This window comes from Rhinoderma darwinii, chromosome 2, assembly GCF_050947455.1.
Source record: "Rhinoderma darwinii isolate aRhiDar2 chromosome 2, aRhiDar2.hap1, whole genome shotgun sequence".
In the NCBI taxonomy this organism is placed as follows: domain Eukaryota; kingdom Metazoa; phylum Chordata; class Amphibia; order Anura; family Rhinodermatidae; genus Rhinoderma; species Rhinoderma darwinii.
The window spans coordinates 466,889,435-466,914,091 of record NC_134688.1 but is presented as its reverse complement, the minus strand read 5'-3'; the positions used below and the strand labels follow the sequence as shown (position 1 = coordinate 466,914,091).

The window sequence follows — 24,657 nt, the reverse complement described above, 5'->3', positions numbered from 1 at the left end:
GAGAGGCCCGGCCAAACCTAATTGAAAGGGGGGCCCGGCAAACTGCCGCGACTTGCCTTTGGTAGAAAAAAAACAGGCCCCTGCAATGGGGCCCGTTTTTTTCACCAAAAGAATGTTGTGAGCTGCGGGCCCCCCTTTCAATTAGGTTTGGCCGGGCCTCTCACATCAGTACCCCTAATACCACCCCTGATGGCGGCCCTGGGTAGCATGGGGGTCGTCATGGGGGCCGTCAAATACCACCGCCCGTGCGACCGATCGCGCGCACCCACAAACTCCCGCGCATGCGCACCCGCAACCGCCTGGAACCGCGCACCTAATTTTGAGGCAGATTTTGACCTGCCCACACTATCTTGCCGTGTTTTTTGCCCGCGGCGATTGAGGACAGCAGACAAAAAACGCAGCGGAAAATGCATTTTCTGCCTCCCATTGATTTAGATGGGAGGTCAGAGGCAGAACCGCGGCAAGAAAGGACGTGCTGATTTTTCTTTTTTCCGCGACTGGCTCCCATTGATTTCAGATTAAATCAATGGGAGGCGGTTTTGGAAGTTTTTTTGGTGCTGATTCTGATGCAGTGTCCGAGTCAATATCAAGGCCCAAAAACTCTGTGAACTGGGCCTTATTGTTAGGGCTTATTCAGACGAACGTGTAATACATCCGTGCAACGCGCGTGATTTTCACACGCCTCGCACGGACCTATGTTACTCTATGGGGCCGTACAGTCGCATCTGGGAGCGCCCGGGCTGTCGCATCTGGGAGCACCCGGGCTGTCGCATCTGGGAGCGCCCGGGCTGTCGCATCTGGGAGCGCCCGGGCTGTCGCATCTGGGAGCGCCCGGGCTGTCGCGGGTGCGCGCTTCCGGGCTTTCGCGGGTGCGCGCGCGGGCGGTCTCGAGTGCGGGCGTTCGTGGGTGCGCGCTCGCGAGTGCGCACGCGCGGGAGTTTCCTTGTGTGCGCGATCGGTCGCGCGCGCGGGCGGTTCGACGGCCCCTATGACGAGAGGGGGGGCCCGCAGCTCACGACATTCTGTGGTGAAAAAAATGGGCCCCATTGCAGGGGCCCGTTTTTTTCTACCAAAGGCAAGTCGCGGCAGTTGCCGGGCCCCCCTTTCAATTAGGTTTGGCCGGGCCCCTCACACCAGTACCCCTAATACCCCCCTGATGGCGGCCCTGGCTGCACTCACTGTTCTGCTGGTTGTCTTTAGAAGCAGCCAACAAGCTTATCATCATACACACCCAACAGTTTAGCTTTACTCCAATGATGCAGGGGGTCAGTTTGTTTTTCCTACATAAGATTACTATTTAGTCTTTCCAGAATGCAAATCACCACCGCAAGCTTGTACAGACATTGAACCAAGGTTTGCTGAGAGATGTGAGATTCTGCAGAATTGTGAATGCAGCTCTGGACTATAATACAAGCTGTAACTGGATATGAAGGCTCTAGGCAGTTTAGTAAATTTATGGTCCTCTGATCCCTCACCATTGTAGTAAATTCGTAATAGACTGGCACAGCATAGAGGGTTGGCGTTACTCGGAGGGAACCAAAAAACGTTCTTCCCTTATAATTGCTTTACTTTTCCCCCTCAGGACCAATCAGGGACAATTGCCACGGGCACCTGGTACAAGATCAGCCCCTTAAGACAGGGAACTGTTTTACGCGCCTTGTTATGTGTCTACTTCTCTCTGCTTCTTGCTGATAGCTGATGTGTGAAAACCTATTCAGACCTATCTGCAGACAATACAAGTTGCCTCTTGACTTGCTGTATGTAGTATTTGGAGCGATTCATGCTTTAGGTCCATAGCACTTGTGGTAGTTACATCTCCTTGTGTGGATTGGCTGTATGTAGCACTTGTGGGACTCAACTATCTATAGTACTTGTGGGGATCGGCTGTATGTTGTAGTGGGGGGGGGGGGTTACAACTTTAGGCCGTATTTTTGGGGATCGTCTGTATATAGCACTTGTGAGAATCGTCTGTATATAGTACTTGTGGGGATCGGCTGTATATAGTACTTGTGTGGATCGGCTGTATATAGTACTTGTGGGGGTCGATAGATAGTGCCCCCACCTTCTCCTTGTATATAGTGCCATACAGCCCCACCTTGTAGATAGTGCCCCCCACCTTCCCCTTGTAGATAGTGCCATACAGCCCCCCTTGTAGATAGTGCCATACAGCCCCACTTGTAGACAGTCCCCCCACCTCCCCCTTGTAGATAGTGCCCCCCAAACAAATAAAATGTACTTACCTAGGCCCCGTTCCCGCGGCAAAAGGAGCTGAGATCCATGCACAGGCTGGCGTGATCCAGTGACGTCATCACGACGGCCTGCGCAGGGAGCCTGTCCCTGCGCCTGATAGGCTGCAGTCCAAACATGGCCTGTAACCTAGTAAATGGCAGAGCAGGGAGATACCTCATGCCGGGGGCCCCGTAGCAGTCGCTATGGCTTCTACAGCGGTAGTTATGCCACTGAGTTGTATATATATCACTAAGGGCCTGCTATTTATAGTAGTTGTCAGGCCTCACGACATATGGAGGCTTACTGTATATTACGCTCATGGGGGCCCTAACTGTCTACAGTACTTGTATGAACCCACTACCTACAGCAATAATGGGATCCCGCATCTTGCACTGCTTACATGCGCTCTGTGTGTTCACTTACTAATCGGTATCCATATTATATCAGCAGTTTGTTCTTTCTTTTATCTTTATGTTTCCACGTTATCGATGATCAGTAATTCTAATTTACTTATCTTGGTAAATCCCATACATCTGACAGGTCTCCTATAGCGCAACCTATAGATGCAGATATTTATTACCTCCTTCCTTCTCTGTGGTTTGCGTGATGTGCCGGTGCCCTTCATCAGGGGTCTTGTCAGAAAAATATTGAATCAAGCATGGGACGTATTCCCTGCAGAGCGTTCCACCGGCCTATAGGTCATGACATATATATGTGAAGTGCATTTCTCTAGATGCTAAAAGACGTCTCCTCCCACATCCCATCCATTAGGAGAATCCCGTGTTCTTCTCGATCAATGACTCACACATCAAGATCATTGTAAGTGCCATTTGAAATGTCAATTTTAGCAGTGTGACCCCAACTTTTCTCGTATGTTCAGTGCTCTTGGCTGCGCTAATGACCAATATTTTTGTATTTACAATGTCGTCCATTGCTTAGTGTGAAGAACGTGCTAAGTGCTACTTACTTGTTTACATCATCACTAGACCGTACGGACACGAGCGTATTTGCTATATTTTATGTTTCTTTTTTTTTCTTATATGGCACCAACACATTCTGTAGCGCAGTACACAGGTTGTAATCGCTGACTTCAATCTGTGTCCCCAATGTGGCGCGCCATCTAATTTCACAATATTACATGCACATTAGGGGCTTTTATTCTATAAAATGCCAGTTAACCCCTTCCGGCACCTTGTTGTAGTAGTATGTCAAGGTCCTTAAGTAGTTAAGGCCTTTGAGGTTACATAATACACAGCCGCACTCCTGCCGTAACTGCCGAGATCGTAGAAAACTCCAATTTCGACAGTTAGCCTGTTTAGCTCTTAGATCAAGCCTGATCGGGGCAATGTACCCATGATCGCCGGCTCTGATGACATGTTGGCTGGCTCTGATGACATCATCGCCGGGGCTGAAGTCACTATGGAGACTGCCTGGAACCTGACAAAGGTCTTAAGTGATGTCTCTTATATAGGCCTGTTTGGGTATGTCATTTGTATGCCCTTCTATGCCTGTGCATATGTCTAAACAGAGACACATTATACTTTATGTCAATATAATGTAAGTAAAAAATCATGGTAAAGTAAAAGTCCCTTTATCAAACAAAACTAAACAAAAAATATAAAAATTTGGATAAAGAAAATTACAAAGTGACAAGAAGCGCAATAATAAAAAAATACTGTATATGTTATTTAATAAAACCTATATACAGTAATGTAGCCCCCACATTTTTGCTATCCCCATAACTGTTACAACATGTACTATAAATATATACTCTATATACTCTTATTTTAGGTCAGCGATGAACAACATGGCGGAATGTTTTTTTTTTTCTTTGCTTGTCCCCCAAATATAAATTCTTACAAATAAAATGCCATTATATATGTGCCCCAAAATGGTACGTCTATAAACATTTGTTAAAGGGGTTTTCCCACTATATACAGTCATGGTTTATCAATGTTTGATCAATGAAGGTCTGACCACTGGGACCCCTTACTGCTGCCAAGAACGAAGGGACCACAATAGTCATTGCAACACAATTCGATTGAATGGGGTTGTGATGCAATTCCTGACACAGCCTCTGGTCAAGGGTGGAGCTATTTGTTGCAGTTCTCAGCCCCTCCACTTTAACCAAGTGGAAATTAGGCCTAAATTCTCCTTGTCTAAATTTTTTTCTCTAGCCTACATAGCTAAAGCCATCACATTTGGATTAGTCTCTGGGTAAAACATGTGAGGAACCATCAAATTATTTCGGAGGTAGGAAAATGGAGAGAAATATTGCCATAATTCTGATCCAGCAATAGAGTTAATAAATAATGCCGCAATACAGTGTCAAATCATAGTTCTACAATGGCCATAAAACGACCATATGGTGCCCACATAACAGTGCCATGCAGAGCCATAATAATAGTGCCATACAGTGTAATAATAATAGTGCCATACAACGGCATAATAATAGTGCCATACAGAGCCATAATAATAGTGCCATACAGAGCCATAATAATAGTGCCATATAGTGTCACACAGAGCCATAATAATAGTGCCATACAGAGCCATAATAATAGTGCCATACAGAGCCATAATAATAGTGCCATATAGTGTCACACAGAGCCATAATAATAGTTCCATACAGAGCCATAATAATAGTGCCATAGAGAGCCATAATAATAGTGCTATACAGAGCCATAATAATAGTGCCATAGAGAGCAATAATAATAGTGCCACACAGTGCCATAATAATAGTGCCATACAGAGCCATAATAATAGTGCCATAGAGAGCCATCATAATAGTGTCATACAGAGCCATAATAATAGTGTCATACAGAGCCATAATAATAGTGTCATACAGAGCCATAATAATAGTGCAATACAGAGCCATAATAATAGTGTTATACAGAGCCATAATAATAGTGCCATACAGAGCCATAATAATAGTGCCATACAGAGCCATAATAATAGTGTTATACAGAGCCATAATAATAGTGCTATACAGAGCCATAATAATAGTGCCATACAGAGCCATAATAATAGTGCCATACAGAGCCATAATAATAGTGCCGTAGAGAGCCATAATAATAGTGCCATACAGAGCCATAATAATAGTGCCATACAGAGCCATAATAATAGTGCTATACAGAGCCATAATAATAGTGCCATACAGAGCCATAATAATAGTGCCATAGAGAGCCATAATAATAGTGCCATACAGAGCCATAATAATAGTGCCATAGAGAGCCATAATAAAAGTGTTATACAGAGCCATAATAATAGTGCCATAGAGAGCCATAATAATAGTGCCATACAGTGCCATAATGATAGTGCCATACAGAGCCATAATAATAGTGCCATAGAGAGCCATAATAATAGTGTCATACAGAGCCATAATAATAGTGCCATAGAGAGCCATAATAATAGTGCCATACAGTGCCATAATAATAGTGCCATACAGTGCCATAAAAATAATGTCCTACAGTGTCATAATAATAATAATGCCATACAGAGCCATAATAATAGTGCCATAAAGAGCCATAATAATAGAGCCATACAGAGCCATAATAATAGTGCCATACAGAGCCATAATAATAGTGTCATAGAGAGCCATAATAATAGTGTTATACAGAGCCATAATAATAGTGCCATACAGAGCCATAATAATAGTGTCATAGAGAGCCATAATAATAGTGTTATACAGAGCCATAATAATAGTGCCATAGAGAGCCATAATAATAGTGCCATACAGAGCCATAATAATAGTGCCATACAGAGCCATAATAATAGTGTCATAGAGAGCCATAATAATGGTGCCATACAGAGCCATAATAATAGTGTCATACAGAGCCATAATAATAGTGCCATACAGAGCCATAATAATAGTGCCATACAGAGCCATAATAATAGTGCCATAGAGAGCCATAATAATAGTGTTATACAGAGCCATAATAATAGTGCCATACAGTGCCATAATAATAGTGCCATACAGAGCCATAATAATAGTGCCATACAGAGCCATAATAATAGTGCCATAGAGAGCCATAATGATAGTGCCATACAGAGCCATAATAATAGTGCCATAGAGAGCCATAATAATAGTGTCATACAGAGCCATAATAATAGTGCCATAGAGAGCCATATTAATAGTGCCATACAGTGCCATAATAATAGTGCCATACAGTGCCATAAAAATAGTGTCATACAGAGCCATAATAATAGTGCCATAGAGAGCCATAATAATAGTGCCATACAGTGACATAATAATAGTGCCATACAGAGCCATAATAATAGTGCCATACAGAGCCATAATAATAGTGTCATAGAGAGCCATAATAATAGTGCCATACAGAGCCATAATAATAGTGCCATAGAGAGCCATAATAATAGTGTTATACAGAGCCATAATAATAGTGCCATAGAGAGCCATAATAATAGTGTCATACAGAGCCATAATAATAGTGCCATAGAGAGCCATAATAATAGTGCCATACAGTGCCATAATAATAGTGCCATACAGTGCCATAAAAATAATGTCCTACAGTGTCATAATAATAATGCCATACAGAGCCATAATAATAGTGCCATACAGAGCCATAATAATAGTGCCATACAGAGCCATAATAATAGTGCCATACAGAGCCATAATAATAGTGTCATAGAGAGCCATAATAATAGAGTTATACAGAGCCATAATAATAGTGCCATAGAGAGCCATAATAATAGTGCCATACAGAGCCATAATAATAATGCCATACAGAGCCATAATAATAGTGTCATAGAGAGCCATAATAATGGTGCCATACAGAGCAATAATAATAGTGTCATACAGAGCCATAATAATAGTGCCATAGAGAGCCATAATAATAGTGCCATACAGTGCCATAATAATAGTGCCATACAGAGCCATAATAATAGTGCCATACAGAGCCATAATAATAGTGTCATAGAGAGCCATAATAATAGTGCCATAGAGAGCCATAATAATAGTGTTATACAGAGCCATAATAATAGTGCCATAGAGAGCCATAATAATAGTATCATACAGAGCCATAATAATAGTGCCATAGAGAGCCATAATAATAGTGCCATACAGTGCCATAATAATAGTGCCATACAGTGCCATAAAAATAATGTCCTACAGTGTCATAATAATAATGCCATACAGAGCCATAATAATAATGCCATACAGAGCCATAATAATAGTGTCATAGAGAGCCATAATAATGGTGCCATACAGAGCAATAATAATAGTGTCATACAGAGCCATAATAATAGTGCCATAGAGAGCCATAATAATAGTGCCATACAGTGCCATAATAATAGTGCCATACAGAGCCATAATAATAGTGCCATACAGAGCAATAATAATAGTGTCATAGAGAGCCATAATAATAGTGCCATACAGAGCCATAATAATAGTGCCATAGAGAGCCATAATAATAGTGTCATACAGAGCCATAATAATAGTGCCATTGTAATGACGGGGGGTAGGGAAAAGGACAAGTGAGCCCTAGTCTACCCGCCACTCTGTCCCTGCCTACTTGCAACGACCCGCCCTAGGCGACGGGGTACAACTGGGCGGCGGTCCCTGCGCTCAGTAAGTGCACGACAAACACGACAAACATACAAGGGAATACAAGCAAGGGAAAGGGGCAGTTGCCCACGGCAACACCGTGAGCAACCAGAGTGGTGAACGAGCCGAGTCAAGCCAGGAGTGTGCGAGGTACCAAACTAAGAGCAGAAGAGTAGTCAGTAAGCCAGGGTCTGTATGGAGCAGGATCAAAATAGAAGGAGCTGTAGCTGGGCCAGGAAACCACACGAAAAGAATCACAAGCACCGAGGAACAGGAAGGGCAGGCTTAAATAGTCCGAGGGCGGTAGCTAGCTGAGTCTGGCCAGGTTGCGATAGGCTCTCCCACTCCTAAGCCTGCCAGCCTGAGTGGTGGAAGCTGGAGTCAGTCTCAGGGATGTAGATTCAGGTGCTGACTGATTAATTATGGGAGTTAACCCCGAAGCTGTGCCTGGCAGATCCTTTACAGTACCCCCCCTTTTATGAGGGGCCACCGGACCCTTTCTAAGTGGACCTGGCTTACTGGGGAAACGCAGGTGGAACCTCCTGACCAATACCCCAGCGTGAACATCCCGGGCGGGTACCCAAGTCCTCTCCTCGGGCCCGTATCCTCTCCAATGGACCAGGTACTGGAGGGAGCCTTGGACCATCTTGCTGTCCACAATCTTGGCCACCTCGAATTCCACCCCCTCAGGGGTGAGGACGAGAACAGGAGGTCTCCTCGTGGAGACAAGGACGGGGAGCAGCGTTTAAGGAGGGAGGCATGAAACACGTCGTGTATACGAAAAGACGGGGGTAACTCCAGCCGGAAGGAGACAGGATTGAGGACCTCAATGACCTTATACGGCCCAATAAACCGGGGAGCAAACTTCTTGGACGGAACCTTGAGACGCAAGTTCCTAGACGACAACCACACCAGATCCCCGACCATAAACAGGGGGTTAGCAGAACGTTTTCTATCAGCCTGAGTTTTTGTACGCTCTGGGACGCCTCTAGGTTCTTCTGAACCTGGGCCCAGACTGTGCACAGTTCCCGATGAACGACCTCTACCTTGGGATTGTTGGAACTACCAGGTGAAACGGAGGAGAACCGTGGATTAAACCCAAAATTACAGAAAAAGGGGGAGACCCCTGACGAGTTACTGACCCGGTTATTAAGGGAAAATTCGGCGAGGGGAATGAATGAGACCCAATCATATTGACAGTCAGAGACAAAACACCTTAAATATTGTTCTAGAGATTGATTAGTCCTCTCAGTTTGGCCATTGGTTTCAGGATGGAAGGCAGAGGAGAAGGACAGATCAATCTCCAACTTCATACAGAAGGCTCTCCAAAACAATGAAACAAATTGTACCCCTCTGTCCGAAACAATATTGACAGGGACCCCATGGAGACGCAGGATGTGTTTGACAAACAAGGTAGCCAACGTCTTGGCGTTGGGTAGTTTCTTGAGGGGCACAAAGTGGCACATCTTACTGAAGCGGTCTACTACCACCCACACCACCGACTTGCCTTGGGATGGAGGCAAATCGGTGATAAAATCCATGGAGACATGTGTCCAAGGTCTCTGGGGAATTGGCAACAAACGCAGTAAGCCCGCTGGTCGGGACCTGGGAGTCTTGGACCTAGCACAAACCTCACAAGCGGCGACGTAGGCCTTAACGTCTTTAGGCAACCCAGGCCACCAATAGTTTCTAGTAATGAGATGTTTGGTACCCAGGATGCCTGGATGACCAGATAGTGCGGAGTCATGATTTTCCCTAAGTACCCTTAGCCGGAATTGCAGGGAAACAAACAGCTTGTTCTCAGGAAGGTTCCCGGGAGCTGAACCTTGATCAGCAGCAATTTCTCAGACTAAATCAGAATCGATCGAGGAAATGATTATACCTGGAGGCAAAATACAAGCAGGATCTTCCTCCGAAGGAGGGCTGGCCATGAAGCTACGCGACAGTGCATCAGCCTTAATATTTTTAGACCCAGCCCTATAGGTAATCAAAAAATTTAATCTGGTAAAAAATAACGCCCATCGAGCTTGTCTCGGGTTTAGCCTCCGGGCAGATTCTAGGAAAACCAGATTCTTGTGGTCGGTAAGGACCGTTACCTGGTGCCTAGCCCCCTCCAGGAAGTGGCGCCACTCTTCAAATACCCATTTAATAGCTAAGAGTTCGCGGTTGCCAATATCATAGTTACTCTCAGTTGGCGAGAACTTCCTGGAGAAGTAGGCACAGGGGCGGAGATGGGTGAGGGACCTGGTACCCTGGGACAAGACAGCCCCCACTCCCACCTCAGATGCGTCAACTTCCACGATAAATGGCTCCATTTGGTTGGGCTGAACCAGCACCGGGGCCGAGATAAAGCACCTCTTAAGGACCTCAAAAGCCTGGACAGCCTCAGGAGGCCAGTGGAGGAGATCAGCTCCTTTGCGAGTGAGGTCCGTAAGAGGCTTAGCGATGACCGACAAGTTAGCAATAAATCTCCTGTAATAATTAGCGAACCCCAAAAAACACTGTAACGCCTTCAGGGAGGCAGGTTGGACCCATTCCGCCACAGCCTGAACCTTGGCGGGGTCCATGCGGAATTCATGAGGAGTGAGGATTTGCCCCAAAAATGGTATTTCCTGTACCCCAAACACACATTTTTCGGTTTTGGCAAACAGTTTGTTTTCCCGAAGGACCTGGAGCACCTTCCTGACATGCTCAATGTGGGAGGACCAGTCCTTGGAAAACACCAGTATGTCATCAAGGTACACTACAAGAAATATCCCCAGGTAATTTCTCAAAATCTCATTTATGAAATTCTGGAAGACCTCAGGGGCATTACACAACCCAAAGGGCATGACGAGGTATTCGAAATGGCCTTCGGGCGTGTTAAACGCAGTCTTCCACTCATCCCCCTCTTTGATGCGGATAAGGTTATACGCCCCCCGTAGATCCAACTTAGAGAACCATTGGGCCCCCTGAACCTGATTGAAGAGATCAGGAATCAAAGGAAGGGGATACTGGTTCCTTACCGTGACCTTATTCAGGCTACGGTAGTCAATGCATGGCCTAAGACCACCATCCTTCTTCCCTACGAAGAAGAAGCCAGCACCTACCAGAGAAGTAGAGGGACGAATGTAACCCTTGGCCAGGCATTCCTGGATATACTCTCTCATGGCTTCACGTTCGGGACAAGAAAGATTAAATATCCTACCCTTAGGAAGCTTAGCTCCTGGTACCAATTCGATAGCGCAATCGTATTCTCTATGAGGAGGTAACACTTCGGAGGCCTCCCTAGAGAAAACATCAGCGAAGTCCTGAACAAACTCGGGTAGCGTGTTCGCCTCCTCAGGGGGAGAAATTGAATTAACAGAAAAACATGACGTAAAACATTCATTACCCCATTTGGTTAGCTCCCCAGTATTCCAGTCAAACGTGGGATTATGCAACTGCAACCAGGGAAGGCCTAGAACCAAATCGTACGATAATCCCTGCATCAACAGTACAGAGCACTGCACCAAATGCATGGAGCCAACAAGGAGTTCAAAAACAGGGGTATGCTGTGTAAAATAACCATTAGCAAGAGGAGTGGAGTCGATACCCACTACCGGGACAGGTTTAGGCAAATCAATCAGAGGCATAGCAAGAGACATAGCAAATTCCACAGACATGATATTAGTAGAGGACCCTGAATCCACAAAGGCACTGCCGGTAGCAGACCTACCACCAAAAGAGACCTGAAAGGGAAGCAAGATCTTATTACGTTTCCTATTTACGGGAAATACCTGTGCGCCCAAGTGACCTCCCCGATGATCACTTAGGCGCGGAAGTTCTCTGGCTGCATTCTTACGCTTAGGACAGTTGTTCACTTGATGCTTGTCATCCCCACAGTAGAAGCAGAGACCATTCTTCCTGCGGAATTTTCTACGTTGTTGGGGGAACACGGAGGCCCCGAGTTGCATAGGTATCTGTGAGTCTTTTGGGGAGGAACGAAGCAACGGAACTTTGGGAGGCATCCTGGGGGAGTCGGAGGAGAAAACACATAAACGTTCACGTTGTCGTTCCCTGAGACGTCGGTCAAGTCGTACCGCTAAAGCCATAACCTGGTCTAGGGAGTCAGAAGAGGGATAGCTAACTAGCAGGTCTTTCAGGGCATTCGACAGACCCAACCTAAACTGGCACCTTAAGGCAGGGTCATTCCACCGAGAAGCTACGCACCACTTCCTAAAGTCAGAACAATACTCCTCAACAGGTCTCTTACCCTGACGTAAGGTCACCAGCTGACTCTCGGCAAAGGCAGTCCTGTCAGTCTCGTCATAAATAAGTCAGAGAGCAGAAAAGAAACAATCAACGGAGGAAAGTTCAGGGGAGTCAGGAGCCAAGGAGAAGGCCCACTCTTGGGGCCCTTCCTGGAGCCGGGACATAATTATACCCACCCGCTGGCTCTCAGAACCTGAGGAATGGGGCTTTAAACGAAAGTAAAGCCTACAACTCTCCCGAAAGGAGAGAAAAGCCCTCCGGTCCCCTGAGAACCGGTCGGGCAACTTGAGGTGGGGTTCAAGAGGTGAGGTGAGGGGAACTACCAAGGTAGCATCAGGCTGGTTGACCCTCTGAGCCAGGGCCTGGACCTGTAGGGAGAGACCCTGCATTTGCTGAGCCAGGGTCTCACGGGGGTCCATAGTGGTGTCAGGGACCAGGGTAGACTAGGTATGGGCTTGTGATTATGTAATGACGGGGGGTAGGGAAACGGACAAGTGAGCCCTATTCTACCCGCCACTCTGTCCCTGCCTACTTGGAACGACCCGCCCTAGGCGACGGGGTACAACTGGGCGGCGGTCCCTGCGCTCAGTAAGTGCACGACAAACACGACAAACATACAAGGGAATACAAGCAAGGGAAAGGGGCAGTTGCCCACGGCAACACCGTGAGCAACCAGAGTGGTGAACGAGCCGAGTCAAGCCAGGAGTGTGCGAGGTACCAAACGAAGAGCAGAAGAGTAGTCAGTAAGCCAGGGTCTGTATGGAGCAGGATCAAAATAGAAGGAGCTGTAGCTGGGCCAGGAAACCACACGAAAAGAATCACAAGCACCGAGGGACAGGAAGGGCAGGCTTAAATAGACCGAGGGCGGTAGCTAGCTGAGTCTGGCCAGGTTGCGATAGGCTCTCCCACTCCTAAGCCTGCCAGCCTGAGTGGTGGAAGCTGGAGTCAGTCTCAGGGATGTAGATTCAGGTGCTGACTGATTAATTATGGGAGTTAACCCCGAAGCTGTGCCTGCCAGATCCTTTACAGCCATAGAGAGCCATAATAATAGTGCCATACAGTGCCATAATAATAGTGCCATACAGTGCCATAAAAATAATGTCCTACAGTGTCATAATAATAATGCCATACAGAGCCATAATAATAGTGCCATACAGAGCCATAATAATAGTGCCATACAGAGCCATAATAATAGTGTCATAGAGAGCCATAATAATAGTGTTATACAGAGCCATAATAATAGTGCCATAGAGAGCCATAATAATAGTGCCATACAGAGCCATAATAATAATGCCATAAGAGCCATAATAATAGTGTCATAGAGAGCCATAATAATAGTGCCATACAGAGCCATAATAATAGTGCCATACAGAGCCATAATAATAGTACCATACAGAGCCATAATAATAGTGCCATACAGAGCCATAATAATAATGCCATACAGAGCCATAATAATAGTGTCATAGAGAGCCATAATAATGGTGCCATACAGAGCAATAATAATAGTGTCATACAGAGCCATAATAATAGTGCCATACAGAGCCATAATAATAGTGCCATACAGAGCCATAATAATAGTGCCATAGAGAGCCATAATAATAGTGCCATACAGTGCCATAATAATAGTGTCATAGAGGGCCATAATAATGGTGCCATAGAGAGCCATAATAATAGTGCCATAGAGAGCCATAATAATAGTGTCATACAGAGCCATAATAATAGTGTCATACAGAGCCATAATAACAGTGCCATACAGAGCCATAATAATAGTGCCATACAGAGCCATAATAATACCACAGCCAGAAACCTAAATGTGAATTTGAGATGACTAAGAAGGGGAGGTGTATAGCGTACCATGAGTATTATAGACAGGGGATTAAGGGCCCTATATGGTGGTCGCCCCAGGGCGCTTGCACTGCTATAATTCAGTCCTTATTGCCTCCTATATGTCTCGAGAGAGATTTTCCAAAATGACGTCTTCAATTGAAATTTTTTCATATATCTGGATGATGGAGAATTTATTTTTGAAGCCCCCCCTGGTACGAATCAATATCTATTGATGACCAGTCCTTATTGCCTGCACTGAACTAAATTATCCTGAAATCCAACCTGTAATTTCAAGCATTTCCCCTCAGCTAGAACCAACACAGTTCAGCCTGAATAAAACGCAGCATTGAGGATCATAGTGAAAACATGGTAAAACGTATAATACACGCGTGTATCATGCCGATTTTACCATTTAAAGTGGAAACTCCACTTTGGTGTCACTTTGGCTTACTGTATAAAGTACGGCTTAAAAATCAAATTACTTCTATACCTTAATTACTAATATACTTTAATTAGCAAAAATGCTCCGCTGGCCCATAGGGGCTATTTAACATTAGTTATATTATGACTTGTTAAATGAAAAATCAATAAGGTTTCCCTGCCCCCAACTAGAGATACTGTAGCCTGGTTTACATCTGTAACCAAGCTCTTCGGGGGTACAGATGCTTCAGAGAGTGCCGATATCTCTTCTTAGGAGTCAGTGGGGAGGGGCTCAATGTTATGAGCCCGCCCCCCAATGATAAAGTTTCCAAAATGACACTGTGTCGGGAGATCCTTTTTTAGTTGAATTTTCCCTTTCCTTTTTAGTTGATTTGATATCTTTAGCTAAAGTGAAGCTTCTGTTTAAAAAGATTTTCTTACTAAATGTTAAAAAAATCTGATTACTAGTGCAGACTGAGATTGGAAATGGCCGGGGGTGACGGCTTCCAAGCTGCTTTTCTCTTCTCTGCTGTCAGTCCAGTGCCAATAGAGCTGTGAACTGACCAGACAGGTGATTTCAGACCGGTGTCAACCTTATCCACTATGTAACTGCCCCATATTCTTACATGGACTTTGGCGCCAACAGTGTATACAAAGGGATTTATTGGACTTTACATCACACTTGCCGACTTTTGAGTAGTGACATCAGGGAGATTCTGAGAAGCGATGTATGAAACAGTGATGTGCCTCCAACCTAAGTCAATTCATTGAATAGGTCAATGGTAAAATCCCTGGTGGTCTAGATGGGTTAATGTAAGCATCCCTGAAGGACTAGGGCAGGGAAGTGGTTAATGCTATTATTTATCCCTGGTTATCTAGGGTAGTAAGTGGTTTCTATCAGCATCTCTGGTGGTCTGGGGCAGTAAGGGGTCCCTGTCAGCATCCCTGGTTGACTAGGGTAGTAGGGGGTTCCTGTCAGCATCCCTGGTGGTCTAGGGCAGTAAGGGGTTCCTGTCAGCATCCCTGGTGCTTTAGGGCAGTAAGGGGTCCCTGTCATCCCTGGTGGTCTAGGGCAGTAAGGGGTTCCTGTCAGCATCCCTGGTGGTTTAGGGCAATAAGGGATTTCTGCCAGCATCCCTGGTTGTCTATGGTACTAAGGGGCTCCTGTCAGCATCCCTGGTTGTCTAGGGTAGTAAGGGGTTCCTGTCAGCATCCCTGGTGGTCTAGGGTAGTAAGGGGTTCCTGTCAGCATCCCTGGTGGTCTAGGGTAGTAAGGGGTTCCTGTCAGCATCCCTGGTTGTCTAGGGTAGTAAGGGGTTACTGTCAGCATCCCTGGTGGTTTAGGGCAGTAAGGGGTTTCTGTCAGCATCCCTGGTGGTCTAGGGCAATAACGGGTTACTATCAGCATCCCTGGTGGTCTAGGGCAGTAAGGGGTTCCTGTCAGCATCCCTGGTGGTTTAGGGCAATTAGGGATTTCTGCCAGCATCCCTGGTTGTCTATGGTACTAAGGGGTTCCTGTTAGCATCCCTGGTTGTCTAGGGTAGTAAGGGGTTCCTGTCAGCATCCCTGGTGGTCTAGGGTAGTAAGGGGTTCCTGTCAGCATCCCTGGTGGTCTAGGGTAGTAAGGGGTTCCTGTCAGCATCCCTGGTGGTCTAGGGTAGTAAGGGGTTCCTGTCAGCATCCCTGGTTGTCTAGGGTAGTAAGGGGTTACTGTCAGCATCCCTGGTGGTTTAGGGCAGTAACGGGTTCCTGTCAGCATCCCTGGTGGTCTAGGGTAGTAAGGGGTTACTGTCAGCATCCCTGGTGGTCTAGGGCAATAAGGGGTTCCTGTCAGCATCCCTGGTGGTCTAGGGCAGTAACGGGTTACTGTCAGCATCCCTGGTGGTCTAGGGCAATAAGGGGTTCCTGTCAGCATCCCTGGTGGTCTAGTGTTTTGAATTTCAGGTAGAACTTTAATAACGGGCCGCCAATCTCCTGAAAGCAATAACTGGGAAGTCTAATTACTCACGGCAAGGAGGCAGCCCTACCTCAATGGCGAACCTCTTTGGTGAAGGATTTACTCTTTTAAAGTCTAGTCATGTTGAGTTACAACCCCTGCACACGGCCGTGCCCGTAATCACAGCCAGCGATTGCTGGCATGGCCGGCCGCATTTTCTGGCCGTGCTCCCATACAAAGTATAGGAGCACGGCCCGTAAAATACAAAACATAGGACAAGCTCCATAATTCCCGGCACGGTTCTACGGCACGGACACCCATCCACAGCGATATAGAAAGGTGTCCGTGGTCAACAGAACTGAATGGGTCCATAAAACTGCGGAGCGTAGTATGGTCCGCAGTTTTACGGTCGTGTGCATGGGGCCTTAGACTGGGAAGGACTCAAGGATTTATATATATATATATATATATATATATATATATATATATTATTTTTTAAATGAGTTGATTAGAATTCGAAAGTCATGGCTACTTTCTTCAACAGCGCCACATCTGTCCATGGATGGCATTGCTGCTCAGTTCCATCGAAGGGAAATGACCTGAGTTGCAATATGACGCACAAGCTATGGATAGCTGTGATGCTGTTTTTGGAAAAGCGCAACAATATTTTTTATAATTATGGACAACTCCTTTAAGGTCGAACTGACCTTTTATAATCTTCCTGCAAATGTTGAATTGTAATTTACATTGGCGTTTTCTCTTCTTTTTTTGCAGTTTCTACTGAAGATCTACACGCCAGCTTATATTTTATCAATGCATCTCTGCAAGAGGTAGTATTTGCTAGCACCACGGGGGCCTTGGTACCCTGCCCTGCAGAAGGAGTCCCCCGTGTGACGCTCAGATGGTACCTAGCAACGGGCGAGGAGATCTACGATGTCCCTGGGATCCGCCACGTCCACCTTAATGGCACTCTCCAAATTTACCCCTTCCCTCCTTCAAGCTTTAATAACTTAATCCACGATAATACTTATTATTGCACAGCTGAAAACCCTTCAGGGAAAATCAGGAGTCAGGATGTCCACATTAAGGGCGGTAAGTGTATAAAAAACTCAAAAATATTCCAAAAAAAGTATATCTTTTTTTCTCTTTTATTTAAAGGGACATAATTGTATATAATTGTCGTTTCATTCATTAGTCTTTGCTACTTGTATTTTAAATGTTGTAGCTATTTATGTATTTTTCTAAAAAAAACTTCCCTGGGGTCGGCCATATTTGAGATCCACATTTCCTTCCTGTATTGTCTGTATGTAAAAGTGGAGATTCTGTCTTGTGTGTGGAGAGTTTGACTGTCGCAGTCATCCGCAACCTTAGCAATGTATTGAGTAGAGTAACACATGACTGCAGGATCAGACTACACAGTTATTTTATGTAGTCTGTAACCATGGAGACACAAAGGTCTGCATAGAAACTATATACACAATACGGTAAAAGATTTTGATGTATATTTTCCTATTACAAAACCTAAAAACAGAAAAAAAAAATCTAATTTTGTGATTTATGTGCTTTGCTTTTAGTTTTACGGGAAGCCTATACGGTCCGAGTGGAGGACCAGAAAGCCATGAGAGGCGGTGCAGCAGTTTTCAAGTGCATTATTTCCTCCCCGGTGGAGGCCTACGTCTCGTGGGAGAAGGACACAGTCTCACTTGTCTCAGGTAGGTTCTCCTTCATATCTTCTGCTTGTTTCAGACTTATTTCCTTGAATTGCTTACAGATTGTATCGTTTTTGGCCGCTTTACTGATGAGGTGGACACCGGCCCGTGCTGCTGGGATGTTGCGCCTCTGATTAATATCTTCGGCATACCCTGTAATTAGGTTCTGTCTCTCAGGGTTATTACAGGTTTTTTTTTTTATGTCTTTATTGTGCTGTTTGTGCTGAGCTTGCTTTTCACTATGTAAAATAAGAAATCTTGCAATATTGTTGTGCACTTCAGAGGCCGTTTGGCGTATTTTGTAACGCACAGCGATCCGATATGGACACTACAGGCAGGTTACACGTTTACGTTATCGGTTATGCCCAATTCATCAAAGCTCACCAATCCTACGCATCCAAAAGTGGTCACCTGTTCTACCATGACTATATAGGCAATGGTAGAACAGATCAAGTGGGCGCACCAGTCCAGTCACCAACCTTAGGGTGATGAAAGGAACATGCGCAAAACAGTCCACCCCTGAGATAGCAATTTAGACTGGGAACATTTTAGCATTTTTCATTATGCTTTAGTGGGTATTCCATCACATCAGTTTCATATTATTTTCATCAATGTGACCTTTAAAAAATGTACAAAAAAAGATGAAACTTTTTTAATTACGACCGCGACGATAAATAAGCCCTTTCTTTTATTGGATGCTGGTGATCTTTTCATATTTATTGCAACCCAGTGATGTCATCAAGTCCAAGTAGTGCAGGGATTGGTCGGTCTTTTAATGGTGTCACTAGGTTCAAATGCAATGATTGGCTACATTTTCAGTAAGGACTTCAGGGCAGGGATAGGCTGCATTTTTATTGATGTCACTAGTTTTTGTGCAATGATAGGCAGCTTTCCCAGTGAGGTCATAAGGTCCCAGTAGTACAGGGATAGTCTGTTTTCTTATTGATGTCACTGGGTTCTAATAGCATTCTCATTGATTTCATGAGGTCCTAGTATTAGAGGGATGGGCTGCGTTCTTAGTGATGTCACTAAGCTTTAATGAAATGATAGGCTGTCTACTTAGTGATGCCATCGAGTCTTTGTAGTGCAGGAATAGACTACATTCTCAGTGAGATCACTAGGCTATAATGAAATGATATGTTGTATTCTCAGTGATGTGATAATGTCCTAGTAATGCAGGGATAGACTACATTCTCAGTGATGTCACTAGGTTCTGTTCTAGGTTAGGTCATTTGGTCCTTGTAGCTGCATTCTTAGTGATGTCACAAAGTTCTAGTAGTGAAGGGATATGCTACATTCTCAGTGATGTCACTAGGCTATAATAAAATTATATTTTGTATTCTCAGTGATGTGATAAAATCCTAGTAGTGCAGGGATAGACTACATTCTCAGTGATGTCACTAGGTTTTGTTGTAGGTTAGGTCATTTGGTCCTAGTAGCTGCATTCTTGGTGATGTCACAAAGTTCTAGTAGTGAAGGAATATGCTACATTCTCAGTGATGTCACTCAGTTATAATGAACTGATAGGTTGTATTCTCAGTGATGTCATAAAGTCTTAGTAGTGCAGGGATAGCCTACATTCTCAGTGATGTCACTAGGTACTAGTAGCTGCATTCTTAGTGATGTCACAAAGTTCTAGTAGTGAAGGGATATGCTACATTCTCAGTGATGTCCCCTAGGCTATAATGAACTGATAGGTTGTATTCTCAGTGATGTCATAAAGTCTTAGTAGTGCAGGGATAGCCTACATTCTCAGTGATGTCACTAGGTCCTAGTAGCTGCATTTTTAGTGATGTCACAAAGTTCTAGTAGTGCAGGGATATGCTACATTCTCAGTGATGTCACTAGGTTCTATTCTAAGTGAGATAATTTGGTCCTAGTAACTGCATTCTCATTGATGTTGTAGGGTCCTAGTAGTGCAGGGATACCCTACATGCTCAGTGATGTCACTAGGCTCTATTCTAAGTGAAGTCATTTGGTCCTAGTAGTGCTGGGATAGGCTGCATTCTCAGTGATGTCATATAGTACTAGTAAGTGCTGAGATAGGCTGTATTATCTGTGATGTCACTAGATCCTAGTGATTTAACTGGCTGTATTCTCGATTATATCACTTTTTTTTTTTAACCAAAATACGGTTGCAGTTCAATAATGTCATTAATGTGTAGTGCATTCATTGGCTGTTTCTTGAAAAAAAATTGATGGCATTGCTGCCAGCTTTGAGGTGGCATCACACATCTGCGGAAAAACCAGCAACAATGCAGAGGTCTGATTTTTGGGTCAGAAATGTGGATTAGTGTGATGATTGGATGTCTGCACTTGTGGTTACCGATACGGTCCGGTTGCTAAGCAACAAGGTGACTTTTACTATATTCTTTTAGAACGGGTTATTCCTGCAGATAAAACGTGAAATACACGGGGGAAAAAACACCAGGAATTGTTGTTTTTCTGAAGTCCCAGGGAGAATATGTAGATAATGATGATACTGAGATGCAGATTAGTTTTAATTATATCTAGGGTCTTTATAATAAGAGATAGATTTCATATTTATGGGTAAATGATGGGTGACAAGCACTAATGCTAGCCATTACATCACCCAGCTTTTCCCAAAAATCTAAAAATCTAATTGAATTTTTTTTAAAGAGAATAATACAACTTTTGGTAACTGCCTGTCCCAATATGCCTTGTCCAGGAATTTACATGAGAAGATATGGCCACCTATTTTTATATAAATTGCACAGGAGAGGTTACAGGCTGCGCCTATGCAGCAGCATGCAGCAAGTCACAGGCAGTGTGCAAACTCCAGCCCACTGCAGGGAATAGCAGAGATGACTTCAGGACAAAAGTAGTCGCCTGGAGGAGACAACAGCAGAATACGCAGAGCTAGGCAGATTAGTGGTTGTCACTACAGATCTAAGGGGATTGAATCCATTAAAAACATTATATTACAGAATCGCAATGTCTAATATTTTAAGCAAAGCAGCCCCATTATATACTGTGTATTCTATTTTGCCCAAAATAATCTAGTTTGATGGATATATCATTGCATCTTCCTTTCAAGTATTGTGAGTTGAAGGCTTTATTTAGCTTATCTAGGCCCAAATTTACCAAAATAATGTAAATTTTCAATATTTTTGTATTTAGTCTGGTTAATTCCACTTTAATCGAACCAACTGACTGCAGAAAATCCCTTCCTCCTAGAAGAGTCTGTGCAATAACAGCGATGGGGGAGACGGCTGGGCCACTAGTGCGGAATAACCTGTGTATAATTAAGTGGCTTACATTATTTATGTCTTCTGCTACTTTAGATGCGCTGATCATCGATGTGTGTGTCCTCACTAGCCCGGCTTTTAAAAATAACCACTGCCGGTACAATGCCGTGTTCAAGGCGATCGCAATCGCTGCGGTACATTTAATCCTGTACATACAAGTTGATTATATATGTCTGTAGATGGATCATTTTATCTCTTATTCGGGCATCAGTGCTACTTGATAGGTGCTGGATTATCAGATATTCTGGATTATTGAACAGAAAAATATATGAGTACCAGGCGCAGCTGCGTACATCTAGTAAGAAATACCTATAAGTGCAAAAATGATGTTTCTTTCTTCTTAAAGCACCCGGTAGTACGTTCTGCAGAGTTTGTGTGTTCACGTTGCCTGGCAACCACTTAACTTCCTGCATGAGTGACCACCATTTGATCACATGTACAGGAGAGATCCCAGGAAGTTCTGTCTGCTTTACAATAGACTGTCTCGCCATGATAAACAGACTTGTTTTAACACCCTCCCATCTAGGTGTCAGAAAGCGTGAGGAGTTGGTGGTGGGGTTAAAAGTGTTTTTTCGAAAAATGTCAACCTGGGAGAACCCCTTTAAAAAGTGATCGAGCTGAGGCAAAAATGGGAGTGGTCATTCTGAGGGGTGTGGCTTATATAAAAGGCTGTGTCTAAAAAAATAATATCTGATCACAAACCAGACCCCTAAATATATTCGGACCCCCTATATTAATCACATACCATAGAGCAGACCCTATATATATACAGTGGAGGAAATAAGTATTTGATCCCTTGCTGATTTTGTAAGTTCGCCCACTGTCAAAGTCATGAACAGTCTAGAATTTTTAGGCTAGGTTAATTTTACCAGTGAGAGATAGATTATATAAAAAAAAAAAAAGAAAATCACATTGTCAAAATTATATATATTTATTTGCATTGTGCACAGAGAAATAAGTATTTGATCCCCTACCAACCATTAAGAGTTCAGCCTCCTCCAGACCAGTTACACGCTCCAAATCAACTTGGTGCCTGCATTAAAGACAGCTGTCTTACATGGTCACCTGTATAAAAGACTCCTGTCCACAGACTCAATTAATCAGTCTGACTCTAACCTCTACAACATGGGTAAGACCAAAGAGCTTTCTAAGGATGTCAGGGACAAGATCATAGACCTGCACAAGGCTGGAATGGGCTACAAAACCATAAGTAAATGCTGGGTGAGAAGGAGACAACTGTTGGTGCAATAGTAAGAAAATGGAAGACATACAAAATGACTGTCAATCGACATCGATCTGGGGCTCCATGCAAAATCTCACCTCGTGGGGTATCCTTGATCCTGAGGAAGGTGAGAGCTCAGCCGAAAACTACACGGGGGGAACTTGTTAATGATCTCAAGGCAGCTTTGACCACAGTCACCAAGAAAACCATTGGTAACACATTACGCCGTAATGGATTAAAATCCTGCAGTGCCCGCAAGGTCCCCCTGCTCAAGAAGGCACATGTACAGGCCCGTCTGAAGTTTGAAAATGAACATCTGGATGATTCTGAGAGTGATTGGGAGAAGGTGCTGTGGTCAGATGAGACTAAAATTGAGCTCTTTGGCATTAACTCAAATCGCCATTTTTGGAGGAAGAGAAATGCTGCCTATGACCCAAAGAACACCGTCCCCACTGTCAAGCATGGAGGTGGAAACATTATGTTTTGGGGGTGTTTCTCTGCTAAGGGCACAGGACTACTTCACCGCATCAATGGGAGAATGGATGGAGCCATGTACCATCAAATCCTGAGTGACAACCTCCTTCCCTCCACCAGGACATTAAAAATGGCTCGTGGCTGGGTCTTCCAGCACGACAATTACCCGAAACATACAGCCAAGGCAACAAAGGAGTGGCTCAAAAAGAAGCACATTAAGGTCATGGAGTGGCCTAGCCAGTCTCCAGACCTTAATCCCATCGAAAACTTATGGAGGGAGCTGAAGATCCGAGTTGCCAAGCGACAGCCTCGAAATCTTAATGATTTACAGATGATCTGCAAAGAGGAGTGGGCCAAAATTCCATCTAACATGTGTGCAAACCTCATCATCAACTACTAAAAATGTCTGACTGCTGTGCTTGCCAACAAGGGTTTTGCCACCAAGTATTAATTCTTGTTTGCCAAAGGGATCAAATACTTATTTCTCTGTGCAGAATGCAAATAAATATATATAATTTTGACAATGTGATTATTTTATTTTTTTTTATATATAATCTATTTCTCACTGGTAAAATTAACCTAGCCTAAAAATTCTAGACTGTTCATGTCTTTGACAGTAGGCAAACTTACAAAATCAGCAAGGGATCAAATACTTATTTCCTCCACTGTATATATATATATATATATATATATATATATATAAAATCCTAAAACCCAATATTAAAATCAGACCCCTGACCACGACCGCTAAATATATTCAGACCTAAGACCAGAACCCCTAAATATATTCAGATCCCCAGACCAGACCTTCTAAATATATTCAGACCCCAGACCAGAACCCCTAAATATATTCAGAACCCAGACCAGACCCTCTATAATATATTCAGAAACCAGACCCCCTAACTTATTTCAGACCCCAGACCAGACCCTCAACTTAATCCATACCCCAGATGGCAGATCAGACCAAAAAAATATTTATACCCCAGACCAGACTGTATACTTAGCCTCTTCACGCCCAGGTTTTGCACGGCACTGAGTATCGGCGCTGTTTACAATAAGGACCCAGTGTAGCGGCGCCTGTAGCTTATAAGGCAAGAGCTGGGAGGTTCTGTTTTTTTTTTACCCAGAAATAGCACCACTACTATCCATAGGTTGTTTCTGGTATTGCAAGTGAATTGGGTTGAGCTGCAATACCAGACACAGCCCTAGACCAGGAGTGGCGCAGTTAGTTATTTGTCATTCAGGAATCTAGGAAAGTTGGGTGCTCCCCTTTCCAGAAACTAACTCCGGGGCTATATTGCTTGTCCCCCAGGATTCACAGTAACAGATATACCTAAAAACGGTTAAGTACATACCTCCTAAGGCCAGATTCAGACGAACGTGTTTTGCATCCGTGCAGCCCGCGTGGTTTTCACGTGGCTCGCACGGACCTATACAAGTCTATGGGGCAGTGCAGACAGTCCGTGAGTTTTGCGCAGCGTTAGTCCGCTGCGTAAAACTCACGACATGTTCTATATTTAGGCGTTTTTCGCGCATCACGCACCCATTGAAGTCAATGGGTGCGTGAAAATCACGCGCACCCCACGGAAGCCCTTCCGTGGGACGCGCGTTATTCGCGCAACAGCAGTAAAAGAATGAATGTAAACAGAAAAGCACCACGTGCTTTTCTGTTTACAAACATCCAGAGTGTCATAAAGATGCCGCGCATCCATATGAACAAAACACACCGAGCTGCCACGCTGCTGCCACACGCGCGAAACGCATGTGCTTTGGGCGCG

At 44.3% G+C, this 24,657-nt stretch overlaps 1 protein-coding gene across 3 annotated transcripts in view; it reads left to right on the top strand.

Annotated features, from left to right (window-relative positions):
• DSCAM (DS cell adhesion molecule) overlaps positions 1-24,657 on the top strand; it is a 425,426-nt gene that overhangs the window by 66,290 nt on the left and 334,479 nt on the right. For all 3 annotated transcript variants that reach the window (XM_075854624.1, XM_075854623.1, XM_075854625.1), the window contains exons 2-3: positions 16,980-17,297; positions 17,780-17,917. In XM_075854624.1, the coding sequence (XP_075710739.1) occupies positions 16,980-17,297; positions 17,780-17,917 (456 nt within the window). The remainder of the gene's footprint in view (positions 1-16,979; positions 17,298-17,779; positions 17,918-24,657) is intronic.